General features: G+C 30.8%; 4 protein-coding genes across 4 annotated transcripts; 1 reads left to right on the top strand and 3 right to left on the bottom strand.

Annotated features, from left to right (window-relative positions):
- Nucleotides 1-133: 133 nt before the first annotated feature.
- On the bottom strand, nucleotides 134-9,933 carry Phum_PHUM394590 (uncharacterized protein; the record flags this gene model as incomplete). Its single annotated transcript, XM_002428584.1, has 14 exons — nucleotides 134-290; nucleotides 371-478; nucleotides 572-716; nucleotides 1,081-1,238; nucleotides 1,319-1,443; nucleotides 1,702-1,755; nucleotides 2,309-2,439; nucleotides 2,523-2,658; nucleotides 3,336-3,588; nucleotides 3,826-4,046; nucleotides 4,912-5,136; nucleotides 5,603-5,782; nucleotides 7,570-7,665; nucleotides 9,280-9,933. The coding sequence occupies 14 exons, from the start codon at nucleotides 9,931-9,933 to the stop codon at nucleotides 134-136; spliced, it is 2,643 nt and encodes an 880-aa protein (XP_002428629.1).
- An 849-nt stretch (nucleotides 9,934-10,782) lies between these two features.
- Nucleotides 10,783-15,467, bottom strand: Phum_PHUM394600 (NAD(P) transhydrogenase, putative; the record flags this gene model as incomplete). Its single annotated transcript, XM_002428585.1, has 19 exons — nucleotides 10,783-10,929; nucleotides 11,018-11,229; nucleotides 11,304-11,588; nucleotides 11,654-11,827; nucleotides 11,903-12,096; nucleotides 12,191-12,328; nucleotides 12,423-12,589; nucleotides 12,665-12,863; nucleotides 12,942-13,030; nucleotides 13,131-13,360; nucleotides 13,448-13,660; nucleotides 13,733-13,937; nucleotides 14,027-14,182; nucleotides 14,255-14,442; nucleotides 14,529-14,651; nucleotides 14,732-14,872; nucleotides 14,957-15,111; nucleotides 15,196-15,312; nucleotides 15,394-15,467. The coding sequence occupies 19 exons, from the start codon at nucleotides 15,465-15,467 to the stop codon at nucleotides 10,783-10,785; spliced, it is 3,207 nt and encodes a 1,068-aa protein (XP_002428630.1).
- Nucleotides 15,468-16,335: 868 nt separating this feature from the next.
- Phum_PHUM394610 (Tumor necrosis factor, alpha-induced protein, putative) lies at nucleotides 16,336-18,570 on the bottom strand (the record flags this gene model as incomplete). The annotated part of the gene is made up of 1 exon (XM_002428586.1): nucleotides 16,336-18,570. One exon carries the CDS (start codon nucleotides 18,568-18,570, stop codon nucleotides 16,336-16,338), a length of 2,235 nt encoding a protein of 744 aa, XP_002428631.1.
- A 4,573-nt stretch (nucleotides 18,571-23,143) lies between these two features.
- On the top strand, nucleotides 23,144-24,311 carry Phum_PHUM394620 (uncharacterized protein; the record flags this gene model as incomplete). The annotated part of the gene is made up of 3 exons (XM_002428587.1): nucleotides 23,144-23,153; nucleotides 23,686-23,886; nucleotides 24,190-24,311. 3 exons carry the CDS (start codon nucleotides 23,144-23,146, stop codon nucleotides 24,309-24,311), a joined length of 333 nt encoding a protein of 110 aa, XP_002428632.1.

Genomic DNA, 24,311 nt, shown 5'->3' on the forward strand with positions numbered 1-24,311 from the left:
ATTTTTTGAAAGAAAAAAAATAAAAAATAAAAAATAAATAAGAACGCGTTTAACCATCGTAATAATCATCATCATCATCATCATCATCATCGTTTCTCGCGATCGATAGTAATAATAATGATAATTTTTTCACTTACAATTCAATGTTGTGTATGCCCGAGTCGGGACAACTTTGGTCCGCTTTCACGTGACAAGCTTTGTGACATTTGAGAAGACAATCCCTACACTCGTATCCTTGTTTCCCAAATCGTCTTGGAATATTTGACGAACAGACTTGACAGACTACGGTCCTGAAAAGGAAAATCAATGTTTTATCTCTCTCTCTCTCTCTTATTACTTCTTAGGCAAAAAGAAAAAGAGACAAACTCACCCGTAGAAATGCTTGGCAATGAATGTGTGATCGTTGTATATGTGAAGTTTTGTTCCCTTTTTCTTCCATTTATTCCTTTTGGCCAACGATAATGGTACCAGATAATGTCTGACAACATGGGAAAAAAAAAAAAAAAAAAACATATCAATCGGATCGAATCTTTTCGAACCCCCTCCCCTCCCCCTCCCCCACAATACAAACTTTTTAAATCCGTTTTCGACGGTTTCGAGAACCAACGTTGAAGCTTCGTTCAAATAAGTTCTCGCCGAAGCACCGCTAAGACCGGACGTATCACTCAGACTAGACCTTCTAGAAATTTCTCCATCTCCCACTCTCAATGACGTTCCTACTCATCATTATCCTATGGGTTAGAGAGAGAAAGAAAAACAATTATTTCAACGAGTGTGTTCCTTGTTTCGCGATCGCGACACCAAAATTCACATCATCACAGCCTACTATATATATATATATCTTTATGGGCTTACCGAAGAAATTTATTTATTTAAACGTTAGGCGATTAATTTGTCCAGCAGAATCATGGAAGAGACAAAAAAAAAAAAAAAAAAAAAAAAAAGAATTTTTAATCAATTATTATTATTATTTTTTGGATAATGATAATAATAATACTTTTTCACTTCGTCATTTTTTTTAAATAATTAATTGAATTGAATTTTTTTTTTTGCTGTTTTTTTTTTTTTTTTAAATTTTACCTCTCGAATGGGGAGTCGATTCTCTCATTCTATCAGCCGACACGGATCGGGTCAAAGGGTCAACTTCGACTCTTTCACCCGGATCCACGGATTTCGATCTCGCTCTCGACATTGTCAATTTACGTTTAATCGTTCCGAAAAAATCTCGACGTCGTTTTCTACTACGACCCCGCCCTGGAAAAACCAAAAAAAAAAAAAAAAAAAAAAAAAAACCCACATTTATTATCATTATCATTACTGATGAAATCTTTTTCGCATTAACGTGTAATAATTATCATCATCATCATCATTACCTTCGTCTTCTGCAGGCTCGGATTTTTCATTTTTTGACTCATTTGGAACGGATCCATCCAACGTTCCTTGCTGGAAAATATCGGAAAAAAAGAAAAATAATAATAATAATAATAATTAATCAATCAATTTCAAATTTTCCCTTTTGTTTTTTTTTTTGGTAAACTATCTACACAACCCGATCCCTAATGTGAATTTTCTTTTTCTTTTTATTACAGTAATAATAATAATAATAATAATAATAATAATAATAATAATAATAATAATAATAATAATAATAATTGCGTGAAAAGCAATAGGTTAATAGTGTTATTATAACAAATTACCCACCGGTTCGCCCGTGCCGACAACTTCCCGCCATAAACCATTTCTACTTTGTTCGACCTATTAGCAATACATAAATTTTTTTTGTAAAACATTTTCCGCTTTTCCAACAGCAACAAATAATAATAATAATAAGCAAATATTTTTATTTATAAAAAGCAATGGTTTTTCTCAACCTCAGTATATATAAAAAAAAAAAAAAAAAAAAAAAAAAAAAAAGAAAATTACCTTTATGTTTTCATGAGGTTCATTGAATGCATTTTCCTTCATTTTCAACAAACAAACGGTCGAACGAACGAGAGAGAGAGAGAGAGAGAGAGAGAGACAAAAAATAAAAATAAGTATTCATTTGTTTAAACAAAAAAAAAAAAAAAAAAAAACAATAATAATAATAATAATGATTAAACTAAACTACTACTAAAACAAAATATCGGCGGTTAACTCGTCACTCGCAGGCGGGGCACTTTTAATTATCTCTACTACTACTACTACTACTACTACCACTACCACTGCCCAATCTTTTGGGGGTTTTTTCTCACAAAAATGGAAAGAAAAAAAAGGAAAAAAAAAAAAAAAAAGAAAAAAAATGTCTTCCGAAAGGTTGACTACTAACCCTTGAAACGCTGTGAATAATTAAAGTACTTTTACTCGTCGGCGATTTCGTTCCCGAATTTGTCTTTTCACGCGACTCCAATTCTTTCAAAGCTGAATCCGTAACGGCTTCGACTCCGTTCGCGAGCTGACCTGTAAAAGAGAGAGAGAGAGAGAGAGAGATCAAAAAAGGTTGTTTCCATCCTCTTTACAAAGGAAAAAAAAAAAGTAAAAACCTTCGCTCGCCGTGAAAACCGTTTTCGATGTTGTTATCACGTTTCCACCCGGTGTAACTGATTTTATCACTTCCTTATACTTGTGTGGCGTGACGTCATTTGAATTTTTGTTTGTGTTGTCCTCCACGACCATAAACTGAAAAACAAAAAAAATGAAAAATTTTCTTAAACCGTCGACATTACCATGATGGTTTCAAAAGTAATCAAAATTAACGTTTTCTTCTTCTTCCTCCTCTTCTTCTGCTTTTCCACATTTTCATGCGTGCGCATGCGCGTGTGTGCGTATATTAAAGCTTTTCTACCGCAAAAACGCAAACCAATAAACAAACAAACAAACAAACAAAATTTAATTAAACACAAAACACAATTTCGTGTTAGATTTCATTCTTTTCTTTTTAAATTTAATCAAGTTTCGACTGTGATATGAAATCATAAACGCGGTTAAGTAAACAAAACGATTTATGGAATCAGGTTTGTCGCAAGTATTAAAAAGGTAATTTGTTTTGAAAAAGAAAACAGGAAGCAAACAATATCGAAACACCCACAAATAACGATCGATAAATCGATTGATCGATCCATCGATCGATAAATCGCAATGTAAAAAAAAAAAAAAAAAAAAATGTCAAACGATGCGGAAACCGCACGCCCACGATAATATTCTTCTTATTCTTAAAAACGTGCAAAAGACAAAAGCATGTACCGTGAAAAATGAAAGGGAAAAAGAAATAAAAAAATGGGGGAAGGGAGGGGAGGGAATGAGAAACAAACAAACAAACATGTGCGCGGTTCAAACAAAAACGCAAAACGCAAAACTCGAGTTTCGCGAGTCGGAGAAAAAGCGGAAACGCTTGTAATAATAAAGTCGTGCGGTGTGTAAAATACCTCTACGGCAATACTTCCGGTTATTCTATCACTTTCGAAAGGTTGCGATTGAAGAGGAATCATCTGTCGCCTCGTGTGATTACTCATCAATTCTTCCGTACCGACGATTCCCATTCCCAATAATTTTTTACTCGTGTTTTCGTATATTTCAAATAGCAATTCGCCTTTTCCCGGTTTCACGTTACTGAAATTAAAACGTTGACAACGTTGACTAGAGAGCGACCGAAAAAAAAAAAAAAAAGAGAGAGAGAGAGAGAAAGAGAAAACAAAATCTTTTCGCTCTCTTTCTCTCTCTCTCTCTCTCTCTCAAATCTAGTCAATCAGGCTATAATAATAACAAACGAAAGCAAACTCAAAAAATTTAAGTGAATAAAAAACAAACAAACAAACAAACGTCAAATCAAACGTTTTTTGTGCTTACAATATAAATTGTTCGTCCCAAACGGGTTCGGACGTGTTTTTTTGCGTCGACGAAATATATTTTTGAGGAGGTTCGTCCATTTCTAAAATGCAATAAGAATTACGACAATCCTCGCTCAAATTCATGGCTTGAATTCCCGTTATGACCAATTGTCTCCTCCTTCCCGTATTTTCATTTAACGAATTCGCATTATCGGAAAATTCCAACAGCATTTTGTTCAGCTGAGTACAAACCAAACAATAATAATAATAATAATAATGAGAAATATGAGATGATTAATTATCATTATTTTCATTTCATTTTCTTTTCTTTTCTTTCCCCCCTCCTCCATCTCCTCCTACTCCTACTCCTGCCCCCCCCGTCCCGTCCCATCCCAACGTTAATTTCTTTTATTAAAAACAAATTACCAATCAATTATTGTTTTCGCATCGAAAATCGATCTATAAAATAATAATAATAAACGACATGTATGCTATAACATAATAATAATAATAATAATAATAATAGCTTGTAAAATCGAATACTTTCTTTTTTTTTTTTTTTTTACGGCTTTGTGTAATATAATTCACCGTGTAAATTTTTATTGATCTAATAATAACAACAACAACAACCAGTTAAGCGCATTACGGCATGCGATTTTTTCTTTTTTTTTTCTTTAATGTTCTAGAAACGTTTTAGCGGAAACGAACAAATTAAAAAAAAAAAAAAATTCATTTATTTATTAATTTTCTTTTCGCCTCCCTCCCCCCACCACCACCACCACCACGACCACGACCGCGACCCGTTCTCTCCACCTGATGACTAAATTAAGAAATTTTTCAAAAAAAAAAAAAAAACCGTCGGTAATTATTATTATTATTATTAATATTTTTTAAACGATCGACGCAGACGACGCAACGACGACGACGACGACAGCACCAAGAATTTTTTTTTCTGCGACATTTAATGTTTCTATTTTCCCCCTTTCCCCCTTCACCCTTTTTTTAAATTTTAACGTCTTTCTTTCTCACTCACTCACTCCCTCTCCCTCTCTCTCTCTCTCTCTCACTCTCGCTCTGTTTTTAAGAGAAAAACCTTTTTTCTTACCGAATCGTCTTGGAAATCGGGAGATGCGTTGTTGTTGTTGTTGTTGTTGTTGTTGTTCGAATGTTTAAACCTGCTAAATCTCGGACAAGATGGATACTGATTTAAATTCAATGGTACGACGGAATTTCTCATGGCTGTCACAAAAGTATCCGCAATTACGTCCTGTTGGAATTGTTCATCCGTGTTGTTTTTTATACTTCCCACAGGAGCCAAAGCGACTTTTATCTTTAAAAAAAAGAAAAAAGAAAAATGAAAAATTGAAAATTCATGAAATGAATATCAAAAGTTTTTCTTCCGCCGTTTGACACGAACGAAAAGAGTCCATTTTTATTATTATTATTATTATTATTTTTCGTTTTATTTTTATACGTGATTCAAGTTGATAATAATAATAATAATAATAATAATAATAATAATTATTATTATTATTATTATTATTATTAATACTACTTCGATGGTAGTAATGATGACGATAATGATAATGATAATTACGACGGTGATTATGACGCATAATCGAAATATTATGAGTCAAGGTGATCGAGATGAATTGCATTGATGAAAATGTACCTTAAACGTTTCCGACTTTTTTTTTTTTTTTTTTTTTTTACCTACGACGAACGAAGGCGGAAACCCGGGGGGAGAGGGGGAGGGGGAAGGGGGAAACGGATGTGATCATTTTTATTATACTTACATCGGGCCATCCGTCGCATTTGACTTCCGCCAATAATTTTTCCGTTATGAAACCGATATTGAGCCTCGCTCTGAACCGGTTAACGTTCAATCTGTAATGCGAAACTTCGACTTTCTCCTCTTTCTGCCTGAACGCTTTTAATTGAAGTGCGGGTGTGGCTTCGCAATCGCATGTTATCGTCTGCAAAATAAAATAATAATAATAATAATAATAATAAAAGGCAAATTACTACTACTAATATTTTTTACTACTCGTCTATAACGTAAAATTTTTTTTTATTATTATTCGGTCAAAGTTTAAAGTTTTCAACAACAACCTCGAAATTTGTACCTGGACAAAAACCGCCGCCATTACGATCCGCGGTTTTTTTTATCATTATTATTATTTTAAATATTCAAATACTTCCATCTTGGGATGACGTAACGTAATTTTAAACTTTTTATGAAACGAAATTTGAAAAATCAACCAACACACACGCGCACACACGCACACGCTCCCAAATTTCGAAAGGGATAAAAAAAATTTTTGATTTTGAAAACAGGGAAAATTTGGAAAATAAAGAAACAAAAAGAGGAAGAAGAAGCAGAAGAATTTTTTTTTTTTTAAAAAACCATTTTGAAACGTAATAATCATTAACAAAAGCCATTAAAAAAAAAAAAAAAAATTATTTTTAAAGTAATGAAGCCGTACGACCTTACGGCAATAACAACAACAACAACAACAACAACGACGACGACAACAACAAACAACCAGTCGATAGTTTTAGGTGCGGAAGTAATTTTTCTTTTCCTTCTTTTTAATATTTTTCCTTGAAATGATTTACAAAAAAAAAAAAAAAATCAATAAATAAAAAAAAAAAAAAAAAAACTTTTTCACTTCCTCCATTTCCGCCCTTTTATTTTCCTTCCTCCCTTCCTTCCTTCCTTCGCCTTTGATTTAATCGAAGGCGTTTAAAAGAAGGAAAAATCAGTCGGGCAACGTTTATAGCAATCAATACAAACGACCCTAATTATATTATTATTATTATTATTATTATTATTATTATTATTATTATTATTATCGTTCACGCTTAAATAAATAAGAAAAAATAAAATTTAAATTTGTCGTCGTTTATTGAATAGTTTTTAACGGATTGACCTTCGTCACGTTTTTCACGACAATAGAAAACCTACATTTTTTTTTTTTTCGTAATTTCATGAAACACGTTCGCCATAGCATTTTACAAAATTTTCTTTTTTTTTCCCCCCCCCCCTCCACCCCCTCCCCACGTATCATTAAATAAATAAAAAAAAAAAATGGGGAGAAAAACGCAAACGAACTTATATATTCGTTTCAGTAAAAAAAAAAAATAAAAAAATAAAATAAATTTTTTCTAATGGATTTTTGATATTTAGCCCAATTGGCAAGTTCAAACATTTTTCGGTATTAAAAAAAATATAAAAAAAAAAAATCAAATTCTCCTAACGATAATAATAATAATAATAATAATAATAACTTTTGTACTTTCCCTTCCCCCTTCCCCCTACCACCCCCTCCCCCATTCTCCTCCCTTTCGCTCCATAAAACAAAAAACAAAAACAAAAAAATGAATCGTTTTGAAAAGAAACCGAAATGTTTAAACGAGAAAAACAATAATAAATTCGTGAAAAAAAAAACCCTCGTGTATTATTATTATTATTATCATCACTATTATCATTATCGATTCTTATTTAAAGAAAAAAAAAAAGAAAAAAATATAATTTTCCACGTGGTAATGGAAGAAAAAGAGAAAAAATGAACTTCGGATTTCAGGGTCTTCTAGAACATTTTTTTTTTTTTTTTTTTTTGTCATGTCCTCGCGTTTGGGTTAAAGATCGGAGGAAATTTTTTTTTTTTTTTTTTTAAAGTTGGTAACATCGTAAACAAGGTACGTTGATAAAAATGATTATAAAATTTCCAATAAGGAAAAAATATATATGTGTACTTACAATGTCGTCGTTTGTACCACATTCGCAAAAAACGTTTGTCAGGTTTGGCGGATGCGTTTCAGGAAGAATTCGTACAACTTCAACACCCACGCCATTCTATTAAAAAAAAAAACAATAAAAATAAATAAATAAATAAATAAATAAATAAATAAATGTTTCTTTCATTGATTAACCCGGAACTTAATAAAATTTAATAAGTTGTTTTTTGGAAAATAAATAATGTTTTCCTCGTTTTCCATGATTTATTAAAAGTCGATTGGAAAAGAATTTTCATATGGGAAAATTTTGTTACCATCTAAAAAAAAAACAAAAATGTCGGAAAAACCTAATTGAAAAGGTTAAAAAAATTTTTATTTATTTTTTCCTAAACTTTACCTAAATAACCTTTTCTTAATATTAACCCAAATTCTTTTCGTTTGTTTGTTCGTTCGTCCGTTCGTTTGTGTTTGAAAATAATGTTTTGCCTTTATAAGAACATACAAACACGAGTTTAACATTCTGTGTGTGGGTTTTTTTTTTTTTTTTTTTTTTTAATGAAGTCACGACAATATATATATATATATGGTCGTTTGTTAACACAAAACTAATTTTTCACTACTCAACAAACAAACAAACAAACGAACAAACAAACTTTTCCCCAATAAATAAAATAAATATATATATAAATATTAAAAAAATTTGTTTGTTTGTTACTTTCCTTTTAGAAATTTATAAAAAAAAAAATTATTATTCCTATAAAATTTCAATTAAATATTAATTTAAAATCAAATTTATTATTATTATTAATATTATTATTATTATTATTATTGTTTGCACGATGATTGACCTCCCTTTTTTATAATAATGACATGTAAATTTAATTCAAAGTAAAAAAAAAAAAAATGAATTATAATCAATTGTGAAATATATATATTTTGAATGAAACTTTTGTTTTTTTAAATTGAATTGAAAAAAAGAAATTGAAATAATAATAATAATAATAATAATAATAATTCAATATAGCGGTATTATGTTTACTGAAAGACTAATTAATTATTATTATTATTATGAAAGAATATTTATTGAATTAAATCAAAATGAAATGAAATCGATAATCATTTTTGTTCAAAAAAAAATCAATGAATCGAATGCATGAAACAAATGAAAAAATGTTTGATTATGAATTATACTTTTCTCCAGTGTGTGAGAGAGAGAGAGAGAGAGAGAGAGAGAGAATGCTAACAGAAAGTTATTTAAAAGATTTTCAGGTACGAATAGTAAATGATTAAAAAAAGAAAAAAAAAACCTTAAATCGTTTCATTGTTTGTTTTTAACAAGGAGTAAATGATTTTATCGATAACAAAGTAATTAAAAAAATTATTATCTGATCAATTATGTAATACACATTATTTATCGATTAAATAATAATAATAATAATAATAATTTTAAAAACTTTTTAATAAATTGTCTATTCTGGGATAATTAAAAATAATATCTTAATCGTGAGAATCATCAATGAACTGATAAGAAAAATTACAATTTAAACTGATGCGAAAATAATTTTGTTACTCAAATTCTTTTTTTTTTTATTATCATTGATTTAATAATAAATTTATGACTCATTACTGGAAAAAGTTATTTGTGTATATTAATAGACACACACACACACACTTGTTATATAGTTTGTTAGAGATATTAATAATAATAATAATTGTTTGTTTGTTTTCTTACCTCATCAGTTGAGTTTTTCATGTAATCGTTAAGAGTTTGCAACCAAACATTAAGTATTTCATTGGCAATATCTGAATTTGAGTAAATCCACATGTAAAGCTCATTCACCCACTGTACACATTCAAAATCAGGTCCTGTGATTGAGAGTGAAGGGATTTGAGTCGGTGTTCTAGATACTGCTGGAATTAATGCCGAACCTTTTTTAGTTGACAGTCTTTTCCTAAGTGGAGGTGTGGGAGGAACGAATTTTCCTCCTGTTTTGGCAGAACTTGTTTTAGAATATAATGAAAGACCATCGGATTTATCTTTGCTCATTTCCTTAGATTGTTCTTTGTGTGTGGCACTGGTAGTAGTAGTAGTAGACGACACTCCTGACGATTCTGTACCGGAAGCAACTTTTTTCGATAATATGGGTTCATTCGACACTGGAGCTTTTTTTGCAAAAAACCGACCGTACACGTATTTGGTTAAAGCTAACACCACAACACCCAATACCGCCCATCCAAAAATCAACATTGCCACCGTATCCATTGTAAAGTCACCTCCACTTTCGAAACTACAGATCAGATCGTCGATTTTCTCCGTTAAGTCGGCCATATTGCTCCATATCGATGAAGATATCCTCTTCACTGAAGTTAAAATGAGATCAACCATATTCTAAAAATAAATCACCGGTTCACGTAAAACAGAAATAGCATTTTAGCCCCGCTCCTCTATATTACAAATAATACGAAAGCCTCCCCCCCCAATTCACCAATCCCGCGTTAATAACGTAATAAATTTACGTTTCCCATGACTACGTTGGACTTGTTCCAGCATTTGATTCGGTTAAACCGATACTAAATGACAAGTTGCAAATATATAACGTGGAGCTAGATAAAAAAACGTGCCAATAATCAAACTCGTATTGCGCCTTTTTTTTTTGTTTTGTTTTGTTTTTAAACAAACGATTTATTAGAGCGTAAAATTAATATGAGGATCATCCTCAGAACTTCAATTGTTTTTTTTTTTATTAATTTTAAATTTGACCGTGAGCGAACAATATTCTAAAAATTAAAGTTAATTATTCGAACCGTAATAATCCTTAAAACGATTCAATTGTTTATTATATTTTTAAAACAAATAAAAAACTCACAACATAATTATTAAAAAATATATATATGTATATTTATTAATTTCATTGATTTTATAATAATAAAAAAAATTACAAAAAATTACTTATTTCTTAAAATAATCAATTGTGGCACACTTGATAAGAAAATATCATTAAAAATTTACTTTGAGTAAGAGAAAATTTCATTATGTTGTATAAAAAAAAAAGTTATATAAAAAATAAATAACAAATTATTACAGATATGTTTAACAAATTTGGCAGTACAATTAATGAGTTCAATTATTAACATCTACAAATTGTAAAAAATATATTTAAAAAAAAATAAAAAATACCTGAATGTTGTTGTACTTCATTAATATTATTATTATTATTATTAAATTGATTCAATTTCATTGCAGGGAAGTTTTACATTTGCTGAGAAGTGCATCGCATGTTTTTTTAGCATCTCCGAGTAACATGGCCGTGTTCGGTTTGTAAAAAACGGGATTATCAACGGCAGCATAACCGACTCCCAACGATCTTTTCATTACTACGACCTGTAATATTCGTTTCATTATTTTAACCCATCGGAATTTAAACTTATTAATAATTCCCATGGAAAAAAAAAAAAAAAAAGAAATTTACTTGAGACGCTTTCCAAACTCTCAATACGGGCATTCCGGCAATTATCGAATTGGGATCATCTTCTGCAGCGCTGTTGACCGTGTCGTTGGCACCTATGACGAGTACTAAATCGGTATCGGGAAAATCTTCGTTTATTTCGTCCATTTCTAATACGTCGTCGTAAGGAACTCCGGCTTCCGCTAGTAAAACGTTCAACTGTCCTGGCATTCTTCCTGTTGGTTTTGTAACAGTCTTGTAAATATTTTAACCGCGACAAAAATTTAAAAAGAGAAAAAATTAAACAAACCTGCGACTGGATGAATGGCAAATCTAACTTTTTTACCCAATTTTTTTAACATGGCAACCATTTCAGCTAGCGGATATTGAGCTTTTGCAACGCACAAACCATATCCCGGAGTGATGATGATATTTTTAGCGTTACCGATCATTTCAACAACGTTGTCGACGTTTACTTCCGTATGAGTTCCCGTTACTTCCATCGGTTTGCCACCTTTCGTCGAAGATGTACCAAATCCTCCCAAAATGACATTGAACAATGATCTATTCATGGCCTGGAGAAAAAAGGAAAACACTTGTCAGTAATTAAACTAATTTTTTTTCTTTTTTTCTATCTCACTTCCTTTTTACTTGCCTTACACATAATGTAGGATAAAATAGCTCCAGATGATCCGATTAATGATCCCACGATTGTAATTAAATTATTATTGAGCATAAATCCTTCGGCACAAAGAGCCCATCCTGAATAACTATTTAAAACCGTTATAACAACCGGCATGTCGGCTCCACCGATGGCTGCGGTCAGTGTAACTCCTACCAAAAAGAATTTTTGATTAAGCAGCGTTAATCGATGGGATTAAGTGTAATGAAAAAAAAACAACAACGAACCCATTGTCGACGATAATCCAGCAGTGATTCCCAAAGCCGTTAATCCCGTAGTCATGGACGGATCTGTAAAAAACCAAGCCATGGCTCCGACGTTTGCAGCCAATAAGCCGGCATTTAAAACGTGACGTCCTGGCAATAAGAGAGGACTCGAACTTAAAAGTCCTTGAAGTTTTCCATAGGCTACTAACGACCCGCTGAAAAAAAAAATGACGACACGATTTAAAAAGAGAGAGAGAGAGAGAGAGAAAAAAAAAAGAGAAAGATATCTTCGAATTAAAAAAATCTGACCTAAAAGTGACGCCACCGATATACGTTCCCAAAAATAAAGAAGTTTTTATGACGTTAGCAGCTGGATCCGTTGCAAAATGAGGATAATCGTGAATGTACGTCGCAAAACACGTTAATACGGCTGCTAATCCGACCAAACTTAAAATAACAAAAAAATTAATCTTTTAACTAATAATTCCCATTGAATAAATAATAATAATGATAATGAAAATTTTAGTAAAAAATTTTCCACCTGTGAAAACCCGCGACTAATTGAGGCAAATCCGTGATTTGAATTTTTTTCGCAATAGTTGTACCTATGGCACCTCCGATTCCAGCGCATGCTACCATTTGTGCTAAAATTTCTTGACTTGGAGCCATGGCACCGATTGTCGTTGCTAAACCCGAAGCAACTCCGATCTATAATAAAAAAAAAAAAGTTGTATCCGAATTCCTCCCTCTCCCTTTTTTTTTATATACGATTTTCCGACTTACCATTCCTAAATTGTTTCCTAATCTTGAAGTCGCTTGAGAACTTAGTCCGGCTAAAGCTCCGACGCAACACAGGGATGATGCTAAATAAGCCATTTGATGTATTTCGTTAAAATTATTCAATGCTAAATACCCGTAACCGCCTAAAAATGCTGCTGCCGGTAAACCGTACAAATAATTATATTCTGGAGGATCACCCGGCCTACAACAACAACAGCAACAGTTTTTCACTTATTTGCCGCAAAATTATGCATAGTGATAAGATAATTCTATACTTTACCTACGAAACATGTCCAACATTCTTTTTGTAACAACAAAACCTCCAAAGACGTTGATGAAAGAAACAAATGCTGCAACTGCAGCCAAAGCCTACAGCACAATAATAATATTAAAATTCATTTCTTTAATATTATTTTTTTTTTTTTTTTTTTTTAGAAAAAGTGTTCGCAATTTAAATAAAAAAACTCACTTCGACGGTGTTTGAGGGATAATAAGTATTTCCTCTCATTAATAATAAACCGCCGACGGCCGTGATACCCGATATGGCATTCGTTACCGACATGAGAGGTGAATGTAAAGCCGGTGTCACACCCCACACGGTATAATACCCTGCTATCGTACTCAAACCGAAAGTCGTCATCATTGTCGTGAATGCGGGATTGGGAGAAGCCGCTCCAAGAGCCAAAAGACTTCCTAAGCCTTTAATAAAAAAAAACAATTTTTTTTTTTTTAGTTTATAGTAACCTGATACTTAATTGGGAAAACGTTAAAACTTTGCTTGTTTACCTCCTGTTAAAAACGATGCTTCTTTCAGTGTGTTAAAAAAATAATTCGGAACCGGAAGTGACTCTTTTTTTTCTTCTGCAACTTTAGGAGGTGTCGCAACAGGAGCAGCCGCCGGGGGTGCCGGTGGCGGCCACATTAATTTTCCCTTATGAAGGACGATACTACCCCTGATAACTTCATCATTCAAATTTATATCAAAACAATTTTTTTCACCTAAAAAAACAAAATTTAAGTCATGTAAAACTAAATTAAATTGAAATTAAATTTTAAAAAAAATTATTTTACCCATGGATAAGAAAAATTTAGATATATTATTGGCGTATAAAGTAGAACTTTGAGTCGGAAGACGACTTGGCAAATCTGTGAGACCCACGTGTATGACGCCATTATGATTATAAACTTCACCAGGTTTTGTTGTTTCGATATTTCCTCCCGCTTCTGCGGCTAAATCCACGACAACACTTCCAGGTTTCATTGATTCGATGTGTTCCTGAAACGAAAAAATTGAATTTTTTTTTTTCTTCGATTCCTTAAAATTGTGGGGCGGAGGGGGGAGGGGAAATAAGAGACAAAATTTACTTTTAAAATAAGTTTGGGTGCTTTTTTTCCAGGTATCAAAGCCGTCGTGATGATGACATCAACTTCTTTCGCTTGTTTAGCAAACAAAGCCATTTCAGCATCTATGAATTCTTTCGACATTTCTTTACTGTATCCTCCAGCTGTCCCACCTTCTTCCTATAAAATCAAAACTTTTTTGTTTTACCCGCCAAACTCATTTTCCGACGGAAAACCAATCAAAACTCAAACCTTAATATTGATTTCTAAAAACTCGGCTCCTAAACTTTCAACTTGTTCTTTCACGACCGATCTCGTATCGAAAGCTCTTACAATGGCTCCCATATTTTTAGCTTGTCCTATCGCAGCCAAACCCGCGACTCCGCCACCTATCACGAGTACTTTTGCCGGCGGTACTTTTCCCGCGGCTGTTATTTGTCCTGGAAAAAAATCATCGCTTGTTTTGGAATTCTTCGTGCCTTTATTTCATATTTCCGGTGTAATAATTAAATTTAATTAGTTTTACCAGAGAAAAAACGTCCGAAATGATGAGAAGCTTCAACTACGGCTCTGTAACCCGCAACGTTCGCCATTGAACTTAATGCGTCGAAAACTTGTGCTCTTGATATTCTAGGTATGCAATCCATACCTGAAAATTTTTATCGTTCGTCAATCATCATTTTTTTTTTTTTACCGTCGATATAATATTTTATTAAAATTTCATCTCACCGAAAACGTTTAATTCTTTCGCGGATAATTTATCCAAAAGATCTTTATTTTGTGACGGATATAAAAATGATATAAGGGTTGTTCCATTTTTTAAACTATCCACTTCCGAATCCAAGGGTTGTCTCAGTTTTAAAATCACATCTGTCGGTTAGAAAAAAAAATTTATTATTTTAAAAATATAATTTCATCTTGTTTTCACATTTCAAGTCTTCTTTTTTTTTTTACCGGATTTAAAAACGCCATCTTTTCCGGTGACCACCGCACCAGCTTTTTCATATTCTTCATTTCTAAATTGTGCTTCTAAACCTGCATTTTCTTCGACTTGTACTTTGAGTCCTTTTTTTACAAGTACGGAAACGGCTGAAGGAGTTATAGCAACTCTGTTATTAACAACAATAAACAAAAATTAATCATTATAAAAAATAAAAAAAAAACCTTTTTCGTTAAATTATAACAATATGTACCTTTTTTCATTTTTCCAAATTTCTTTGGGTACTCCAACGATTAAATTTTCATACGGGATACCATTTCTCGACTTTTCCTCGACTTTCTCTGCATTCTTTTGACAACGAAAAACTCCCCTGGAAAATTTCCTATACTTATTATTACCCGGTGATTCGTGATTAAAAAATAAATAATTTTTCCTTTCCAATATTCTATACGCTTGAACTCTTCCCAAACCCGGCAACGGTGACAAAGTACGAATATTTATATTTAATAATCCTTTGTAAACCATTATTTACTACAAACAAACAAACAAACAAACAAAATTAATTAATTAATAAATTAATTAATCAAAAAATTATTAATAACTTCACCACAACTACTAAACGAACAAACTATTATAGAAAAACGCATTGACTCGTGTCAAGGTTACACTACTTATCTACTCCTTCGGTTAAATTTTTTTTTGTCAATAGAAAACTTAATATTATTATTATTATTAATATTAATTCTATTATCATTATTATTAATATATTTAATTTTTTTGGGTTAACAAAGAAAAACAACAGAAAATTTTAAAAAAGTATTCAAACTAATAATAGCAACAGCAGCAACAACACATTAATAATAAATAAATAATTAATTAATTCACATACTTACGTTTAATTTAACAAAATAATAATAATAATAATAATAATAATAATATTGTACGTAACAAACGGTCCGATTTATTATAAATAAATTACATAATCTATTATTGAAAAAAAATTTAATAAAAATTTATTAATTTTTTATTTTCATTTATTACGATTTCATACGATATTAAAAACTTATTTAGGCTTATTTTTAATAAAAAAATATATTTTATTATTAATCTAAAGTTATAAATACATTATTTATCATCATAATAAATAAATAAATAACACCGACATCGATTAATAATTGACATTAAATGTTACATAATTATTATTCATTCGACTTATTTTTTTTCTATCCTATCCTATTAATTCGATTATGATAGCGAAAAGCTTGATTTTATTAAATGGCGGCGGTGGCGGTACGTTCGTTCATTTCATCACAGCCTATTAAAATATTATCATCATCGTAATAATAATAATAATAATTAATTTTTCTTTTTTTTATACGTATTTTTTTCCCCGTCAGTTTAAATATTCCGACCAGTATGCATCCCAATCCATGCTAACATTTCCTCGTCCGATAAATGAAAAAATGCTTTTTTTTATTAGCGTGTCTTTGGGTTGATTCGTTCTCGAACTCAATATGTAGGAAACTTTATCTCTCACTTCGGATCTTTTCAAATCTCCCCGTATCATGAGCAAACATTCGAGTTGAGTTTCCGTTATGTCGGAAAATCTCGCCACGAGTTCGTGCAAGTCCAACAATAACATTTCCGGATCTTGAACTCGAATTATTTCAACGAGCGGATCGATCAAATCGAAATTCTGATCGATTTTCACGTTCGGCGCGATCCTGTGAAAGAAACTTTTTATCTGAAGTATTTCCGTTTTGATTTTGTTCGTCGCTTCTTTCCGCTCTTCGTAATTTCCAAAACTTATTTTTCCCTGCATTATTTTGTATATGAAACATTTCGCGACGTGCGTTTGAGCGAACGATATGACGTATTCGAAATTTTCCGTCGTCAAGTGAACGTAGTCTTGAAAATAATCTTCGAACGTGAGGCAAATCGTGTCGACGGGAGCCGATGAAGTCAACCATTTCGGCGTGAACAAATCGTTGAAATGTAAATAAAGGTCTCTGAAAGCTTCCGTGAGTAAATATTTGACGGATTCGTTTCTCACTTCCAGGTAGGACTGCATTAATTTCTCGTAAACTTTAACCGTTTCCTTCGTTCGAATGTCCGACTTCCATCGTCCGGCAAATTCTCGAAATTGCATGCAATTATTCACGATGCTTATCATGTGTTGCGTGTAGTAAGGATTTTGACTCCTGTCGACGAAATGTTTATTTTTCAATTGCAATATGGCTTCGCCGTAAAGCTTCGCAAAATTGATCGTTTGCTCCATGCTCAACAGCAAAACTTTATCGATTAGTTTTTGATTTATCGTTCTGGCAACTTCCAAATTTTGATTGACTATTTGGAAAACGATATCCGGAGCTGAGGATTGGTAGTATCCGGCATCCTCGAGCGGCATCGCTTTCATCCAATCTTCTTCTTCTTTTTCCAATGTTTTCTTCATCCATTCCACGTAATTAGCTTCGACGTCGGATAAATAACGTTGCTGAAGATCGTCAATCAGGCTCTCGGGTAAGAGTGGCTCGTACTGATTGATATCGATTTTCAATTCAGGATGAGACATTAATTCGGGACCTGGATAAGTGTTGAGACACCACGACAAAAGTGAAACGTTTTCGTTTCCTATCAAACCCTTCTGAATGATTTCTTTAAAATGATTCGACAGACACCTGTGATACATTCTTACGTAGGTGTCGACAATGTTCCAAGAACGAGGAAAGCATAGTATGCAAAGAGTTTTGACCACTCTTAAATCTTCCAATATCAACAGTCTTGTCAATTCCAAATGACGAACCAACCACATTTTATGATTTTCACGTTCGTCTGTTTGCGTGCCCTCGATTCTTTGGGAAACGGCTTCTTCCAAAACGGATAATGCCATGGCTTTCCACTTTTTCGGTCTACCCGCAGAGCAAAAATTTGTTTGCTTTCTTCTCATTTCGTGAAAGGCATCCGCTTTTTCTTCTGCTTCGATTATTCTCAAAGCCGTGACTATTATGGTCGGGTCTTTTCTTACTGTATTCAAAGTTCTACTTAAAATGAGGCAAACTTGTTTTTTAATCATGTCCGAGAGTTGTCCGATTTCTTCAAAATACATTTCCAACATTATTCGATCAGCCTGAGATGTATGCGGAAGTTTATGAAGCTCGAATAAAAGATCATCCCTTGAATTTTCCAATTCTGCCAGACTTTGTTTAGCAAACAGTAATTTTCCTTCTATAATCCAATTTTTTGTTTTCTTCACAATATCAGGTACGTTGAATATGTGTTTGAGGTTATGTTTGGCTGTTTCATACTGAGAATGACGCATGTTTTCTTCCTTCACAGCTTGTAATTTTTTAAGCAAGTCCGGAATGTTTTGTATTGATTTTTTCACCCAAATCATATTCGATTTGATTTCTTTGACATCATTTTGAGCGACTTCAAGAAGTTTTAAACCTTCTCTAACTCCATCGAGTTGACTTTGCATTGCCGTTTTCAATTGTGTTTCAACTGATGCTTTCTTACGAATGACTCGTAACTTATACTGATCTAATTTTTCAAGTTGACCAGGTCTTTGTAATATACCCATAACATATTTTGTTCCTTTTTCTTTAGCTTCCGCTTCGAGTGCTTCCATTTTAAGTCTTTTACTTTTCACAGAAAAAATATCTGTAACAATTTACAAGGAGCAGTGAATTTATATATAGGCTATAAATTACAATTTTTCAAATTATTCAAACATGTTTTTTAGCATACATGTTGAATTAAAATGAATATTAATTATTTAAAAAGCAATCATGATGTGATTTGACATATTCGCAATGAAAATTTTGATTGAAAATGATTGATCTGTACACTCGATATTAACATCAATGTGATAAAATGATTATATTAAATGAACTGAATAATGCATAAAATGAATTTAATAAAAAAAAAAAAAAAATTCAAAATATTTTAAAGACTTTCTTCAAACTAAAGGCATAAAAAAAAAAAAAAAAAAAACATAATAATGATTAAAATTAAAAATGAAATTCACATCTCTCGATAAATGTCTAATATTATTATTATCAATTTGTAATTTAAGCCTTTAGACAAAAAATAATTTTAAAAATTTATGAAACAGATACTGTATTCTGTAGAAAAGTAGTTGATTATATAACTAAAGACATTAAATGATTAACTTCTTCTTTTCAATTCAAAAAAAAAAAAAAAAAATTACCTAAATAAATTTTTTTAAAAAAATTAAACAATAAACTACAATAATTATTATATGTATTTGCGTAAAGTTAAACAAATAAAAACGTATCGAAAATGAAAAAGTCAATTATATATATTTTTTATCCATAATAAGAAAGAAATACTCAAGAGTAAAATAAATTCAAATGAAAAAAAAATGACCAAAAACCGATAGTAAAATGATTAAAAGAAAAATAAAATGTGACAATAAATCATGCAAACAAACATAATAGAAAGGAAAAAAAAGACATTTTCGAACCTTATCGAGCCTTAAAATTTTAATTAATCAACTTTTTAATACTAGAAATTAATAAATAATAAATAATCCTAACAGACGCGTGGCTCAAAATAAACTACTACCTGTCAAGTTCCAAATTTAACAGTATTGCCAACTTAAAAAACTGTCGTGTAAATAGAATAGTTATTCATTTACATTTAACGGATTTTGATAGTTATTAATACCCTATGATAAACAAAATAATATTATCACAAATAAAAATAAATGATTTAATTATTTTAATATATATAAATAAATAAATAAATTAGAGTTGGTATTAATAAACGATGGAATTATTTTACTTTGAATGTCAACGACGAAAAAACATTTCAAAAATTAAATGATAATTAAAAATAATCCACTGCCATACATCAACGTCACATTTTCCGGTGATTAAAAATATTTTTAAAAAAAAATCAATAATTACGATTAAATATTGCATTTTTTCTCATCTCTAATTCCGAAAAAAGGTTATTTTACGAACCTTACGTAACATCACCGAATAAAAACGAAATTAATTTAATCAAAACGTATCCTTACGAGTTTAATTACTCTATGATAAGAAGCATTAATCAATTTGTAATTTTTTTAAATGAAAATAAAAAATTAAAATTCGAAATGATTTAATTTAATAAGAAATTAAATACAATGGATTCAAAACAAAAAAACCTTTTTTTTTCTCTCTTTTTCGTTCTCACCTCTTTTTTCAAATTCGTATTGACTTCCTTTTTGCAGGAAGCTTCGGAGCTGAGACAATATCGGGAATACCGGGAAGAGGAGAAAGGGAAGAAAAATTTCATGCAGGGCGAGAGTTTTAGCGGATCGTTCGTGATGAAACGTCGTTTCTTTTTAAATTTCATTTTGCGAAATAATATATATATAAAATTTTTTTTAAATAAATAAATAAAAAATCACGCATATTTTATACGCACGTACGCACGCACGCACGCACTCAATCACGCATATAAAATTAATCTACGTGAAATGTATATTATTATAAACGATAAAAATTTTTCGTATCGATTTAATTATAATAACAACAACAACAACAACAACAACAACCGTAAGTTTTATTATTATTTTTCTCATTAAAATTAATTAAAATGTTTTTATTATTATCATCATCATCATCATCATCACCCGTAATAATAATAATAATAATAATGATAATATTTGTAGGCGTAAAAATAAACGCCGAAATAATTTTTTTTTGTCGAAATTATTTTATTAAAATAATTTTCTCATTTAATTAATACATTATTTTATTTACTAATAACTAATTAATAAAATTGTTATCATTATTATCATTATTATTATTATTATTATTATTATTATTATTACGTAATATTTAAAAAGACCGGAAATAATAATAATAATAATAATAAAATTTTATAAACCACGTTTTCATTTTTTTTATCATTAATAAAAAAAATTCGAATAATAATTAATTATTACCCCGTAATAATAATAATAATAATTTTATTTATAAATAAAAAACAATTTTTCAAAATGATAATAATAATAATTAATTTTTCCCGGTAAATAATTTTCCGGACGGTTTTTTTCATTTTTTTTTTTTTACGTGTTTTTTGTGCGATATGGCCACACTGTAAAAATAATCGTTTGGAATTTTAATTAAATGAGATTTAACGTTATTTTATTTATTCAATTTTAAATGGCTTAAACGACAACAACAAACACAAAGACAAACAATAGACGACGTCAAACAAACGACTGAAAATTATTTTTAAATCGATAAACCACCGAATTCACACACACACACACACACATACGCACAAAAAAAAAATAATAAAAAAAAAGGAATTTTTCCAGCTCCCACTCATCTTCCCCCTTCCCTCCCTACCCCACCCCCATTCCATCCCCTTCCGCGGTAAATAAATTCACGAATTTATCATCAACATCATCATCATCATCATCATCATTATTAATATCGATCGGTTGGGTTTTTGTTTTCGTTCGTTCGAGTGGTGGTGAGAAGAAAAAAAAAATTTGTAAAAAAGTTTTTTATGTAAAATAATTACGCTATGTAAAAGTAACAACAACAACAACAACCAACAACCAACAACCGACAAGCAACAAATTAATTTTAAAATAATAAACAATTTTTGACAAGAAAAACGTTTATACGTACGTTCGTGTGAAAGTTTTAACGGTTTTTTTTTTTTATTAATAACTTTTACCACCACATGTTTTATTATTATTATTATTTATTTATTACGTCTTCCCCACGCACACACACACATTATTTTATTACTCTTTTTTCCTGCTCCCCTCCCCTCCTCCTCCCCTTTAATTTTCTTAACGAGAACTCCTCCCTCAAATACAAAAACCCCGAAAAAAAAAAAAAAACATTTTTTTATTATTATTATTAAAATTAATTTTTTTTTTTTAAAGTCATCCGCCATTTTGAATTTTCCGTCGTTTGTTTTTCCCTTTTGTTTGTTAGTTTTCCTATTCTTTTGTTTAAAAAAAAAATTAAAAGTTATTAAAAAAATTTTTTTATTTTTTTTGCAAATTATTTAATTAAATAAAAAACAACAAAATGGATTCGATTTTATTATTATTATTTTTTACAGTAGTTGTTTGTTTGTTTGTTAATAATTTATTTTATTTAAAAAAATATCGATTCTCGTAAAACAAAAAACAAACGATGATGATGATGATAATAATTCAATTAAAAATTGAAAAAAAATTTTTTTTTTGTTTATAAACAAATTCATATTCGTTCGTTTTTTCATTTTTAAAAATTAATTAAAATGAGAAACTATTGTAGGACAAACCGTAAAAAAAAAAAAAATTTGTATTTAAAACAAACAAACAAACAAACAAACAAACAAACTACTTTTTTTTTAAACAAACTAGTTTTTAAAGCGTTAATTAGAGAGTGTCATTTTATTTTAAAGTTACACCACCTAACTTAAGACAAAAAAGTTGAGGTTTTTCTTTTTCCTCTCTATTTTTAGAAAACTTGAAAATTTTTTTCTCTCCCCCTCCCTCCCTCCCTCCTCACCCCTACCCCCTCCTCCGTCCACTTTTTTTTTTTAAAAAAAAAAAGAATTAAAAACTTTTTATTTAAAATCTTGAAAAATTAATACGACAGTATTTTCGCTTCCAACTTTTCCAATTTTTTTTTTTTTTTTTGTAATCTCTCTCTCTCTCTGTCTTTTTTTATATTAAATAAATTACATTTATAATAATAATAATAATAATAATAATATTTTTGCAATGATGTAATAACAACACGTCACGTCGTACATACGTTAATTGACTTAATAATAATAAAACCAAGGAAAATTTTTATCAACACGTGCAAGTAACGTGTGCGTGTGTGTGTGTGCGCGCGTGTGTAATATTAAACGTTTCATTAATTAAAATTAAAAATTAGTCGCGTTTTCATTTGTGACTTACGATCGTTAACCGAAACCATCACGATAAGATAATTAAAAAAAAAAAAAAAAAATGGCGGAATTAAATAAATTTAAAATATTATTAATTTCGTATCACATTTTATTGCGGTGAATGTATAAACAATGAGTGAGACATACATAAAAGGTGGTGAAATCCCTAAGGATATCCGGTTCTTTTCATCTTGTCGTGAGTGTTCTTCCGGTGACGTTTGTCCATCCGTCATCTTTTCCTATAATTCATTCATCACCTCAATGAAGAACATATTGTTATGATCCCGTGTACTTAATGTTTAAATTTTTTCAATATTTACGTTGCAAATTGTACTTTCTAGAAGCGAAGCTTTTAGAAAAAACTCTTGACTAACGAAAAACCGAGGTTATAAAAGGAAGCTTCACAGCATTCTTTTGATTCTTCGTTTTGTTATATTAAGTTCTTATCCGTTAATTCTAATATTAATTTTGTTGTAGTGATAGTTTATAACTGTTTGTTCGCGACTTATAATATAAAGAAACGAACCGAACATAACAATATGAACATCTTGCTTGCTATAAGGCAGAATCGTAATAATTCTTCTTCTTCTTCGCTACGAGTGTGCCACAGATACGATATAGTAGCCATCATAGAAAGCGAAGAAGAGAAGAGGGGAAGAAGAAAAACTTTGTGTTATGTATAATCGAATCGGAGATTCAAAGGTTTATCGATTTGTTGATTCGATAAAAGAAAAATCGAACATCATAACAACATATATATTGGCGCAGTCGGTAGGAAATTCTGAACAACAGGAATCGCAACGAATCCTTCACGTTATAGATGATGATATAGCCGGAAAGGATGCTCTTATTGCAGATGCGATTGGGATCAATGAAGATGATGCATTTGCCTTCGGACCTCATGAATCATTTCACAAAGACATCGGACCATCGGACAAGGTAAAGGGGAAAGATGGCACGTCTGACTTAGAAATTGATCCAGAAGGCGGTGAAAGAAAAACTTGGTTGGGAGGCAAATTTTGTATACTCTCCTCATTCTAGTAAGAAGAAACAAAAACGTCACACGACACAGACCCAATACATCTCAAGAAGCTAACGAGGAACAAGGCTATATCAGCTATATACCATAACATCACCTTGAAATACACTTCGAAACTTGAAGAACCAAAGAGAGACGATGCATTCATTCATGCATAAAAGAAACACTAGGAGAATTTTCGCATTTTCATAGAGATATCAAAGATGCGAAGGTAATAGATCTTACTGAACTTATAAGATCTAAATTAAAGGAGAAAAATTGAATATAATGGTCATTCATGATCAGCACCCTGGTGTCAGGCCCAATCCAGACAAAATACAAGGCATAAATTCATTTTCGACCCCGAAAAATACGAAAGACATAAAAAGGTTCTTAGGTTTAGTTGGATACTATCGAAGGTTTATTAA

Source organism: Pediculus humanus, genomic scaffold, assembly GCF_000006295.1.
Source record: "Pediculus humanus corporis 1103172107888 genomic scaffold, whole genome shotgun sequence".
Classification (NCBI taxonomy): domain Eukaryota; kingdom Metazoa; phylum Arthropoda; class Insecta; order Psocodea; family Pediculidae; genus Pediculus; species Pediculus humanus.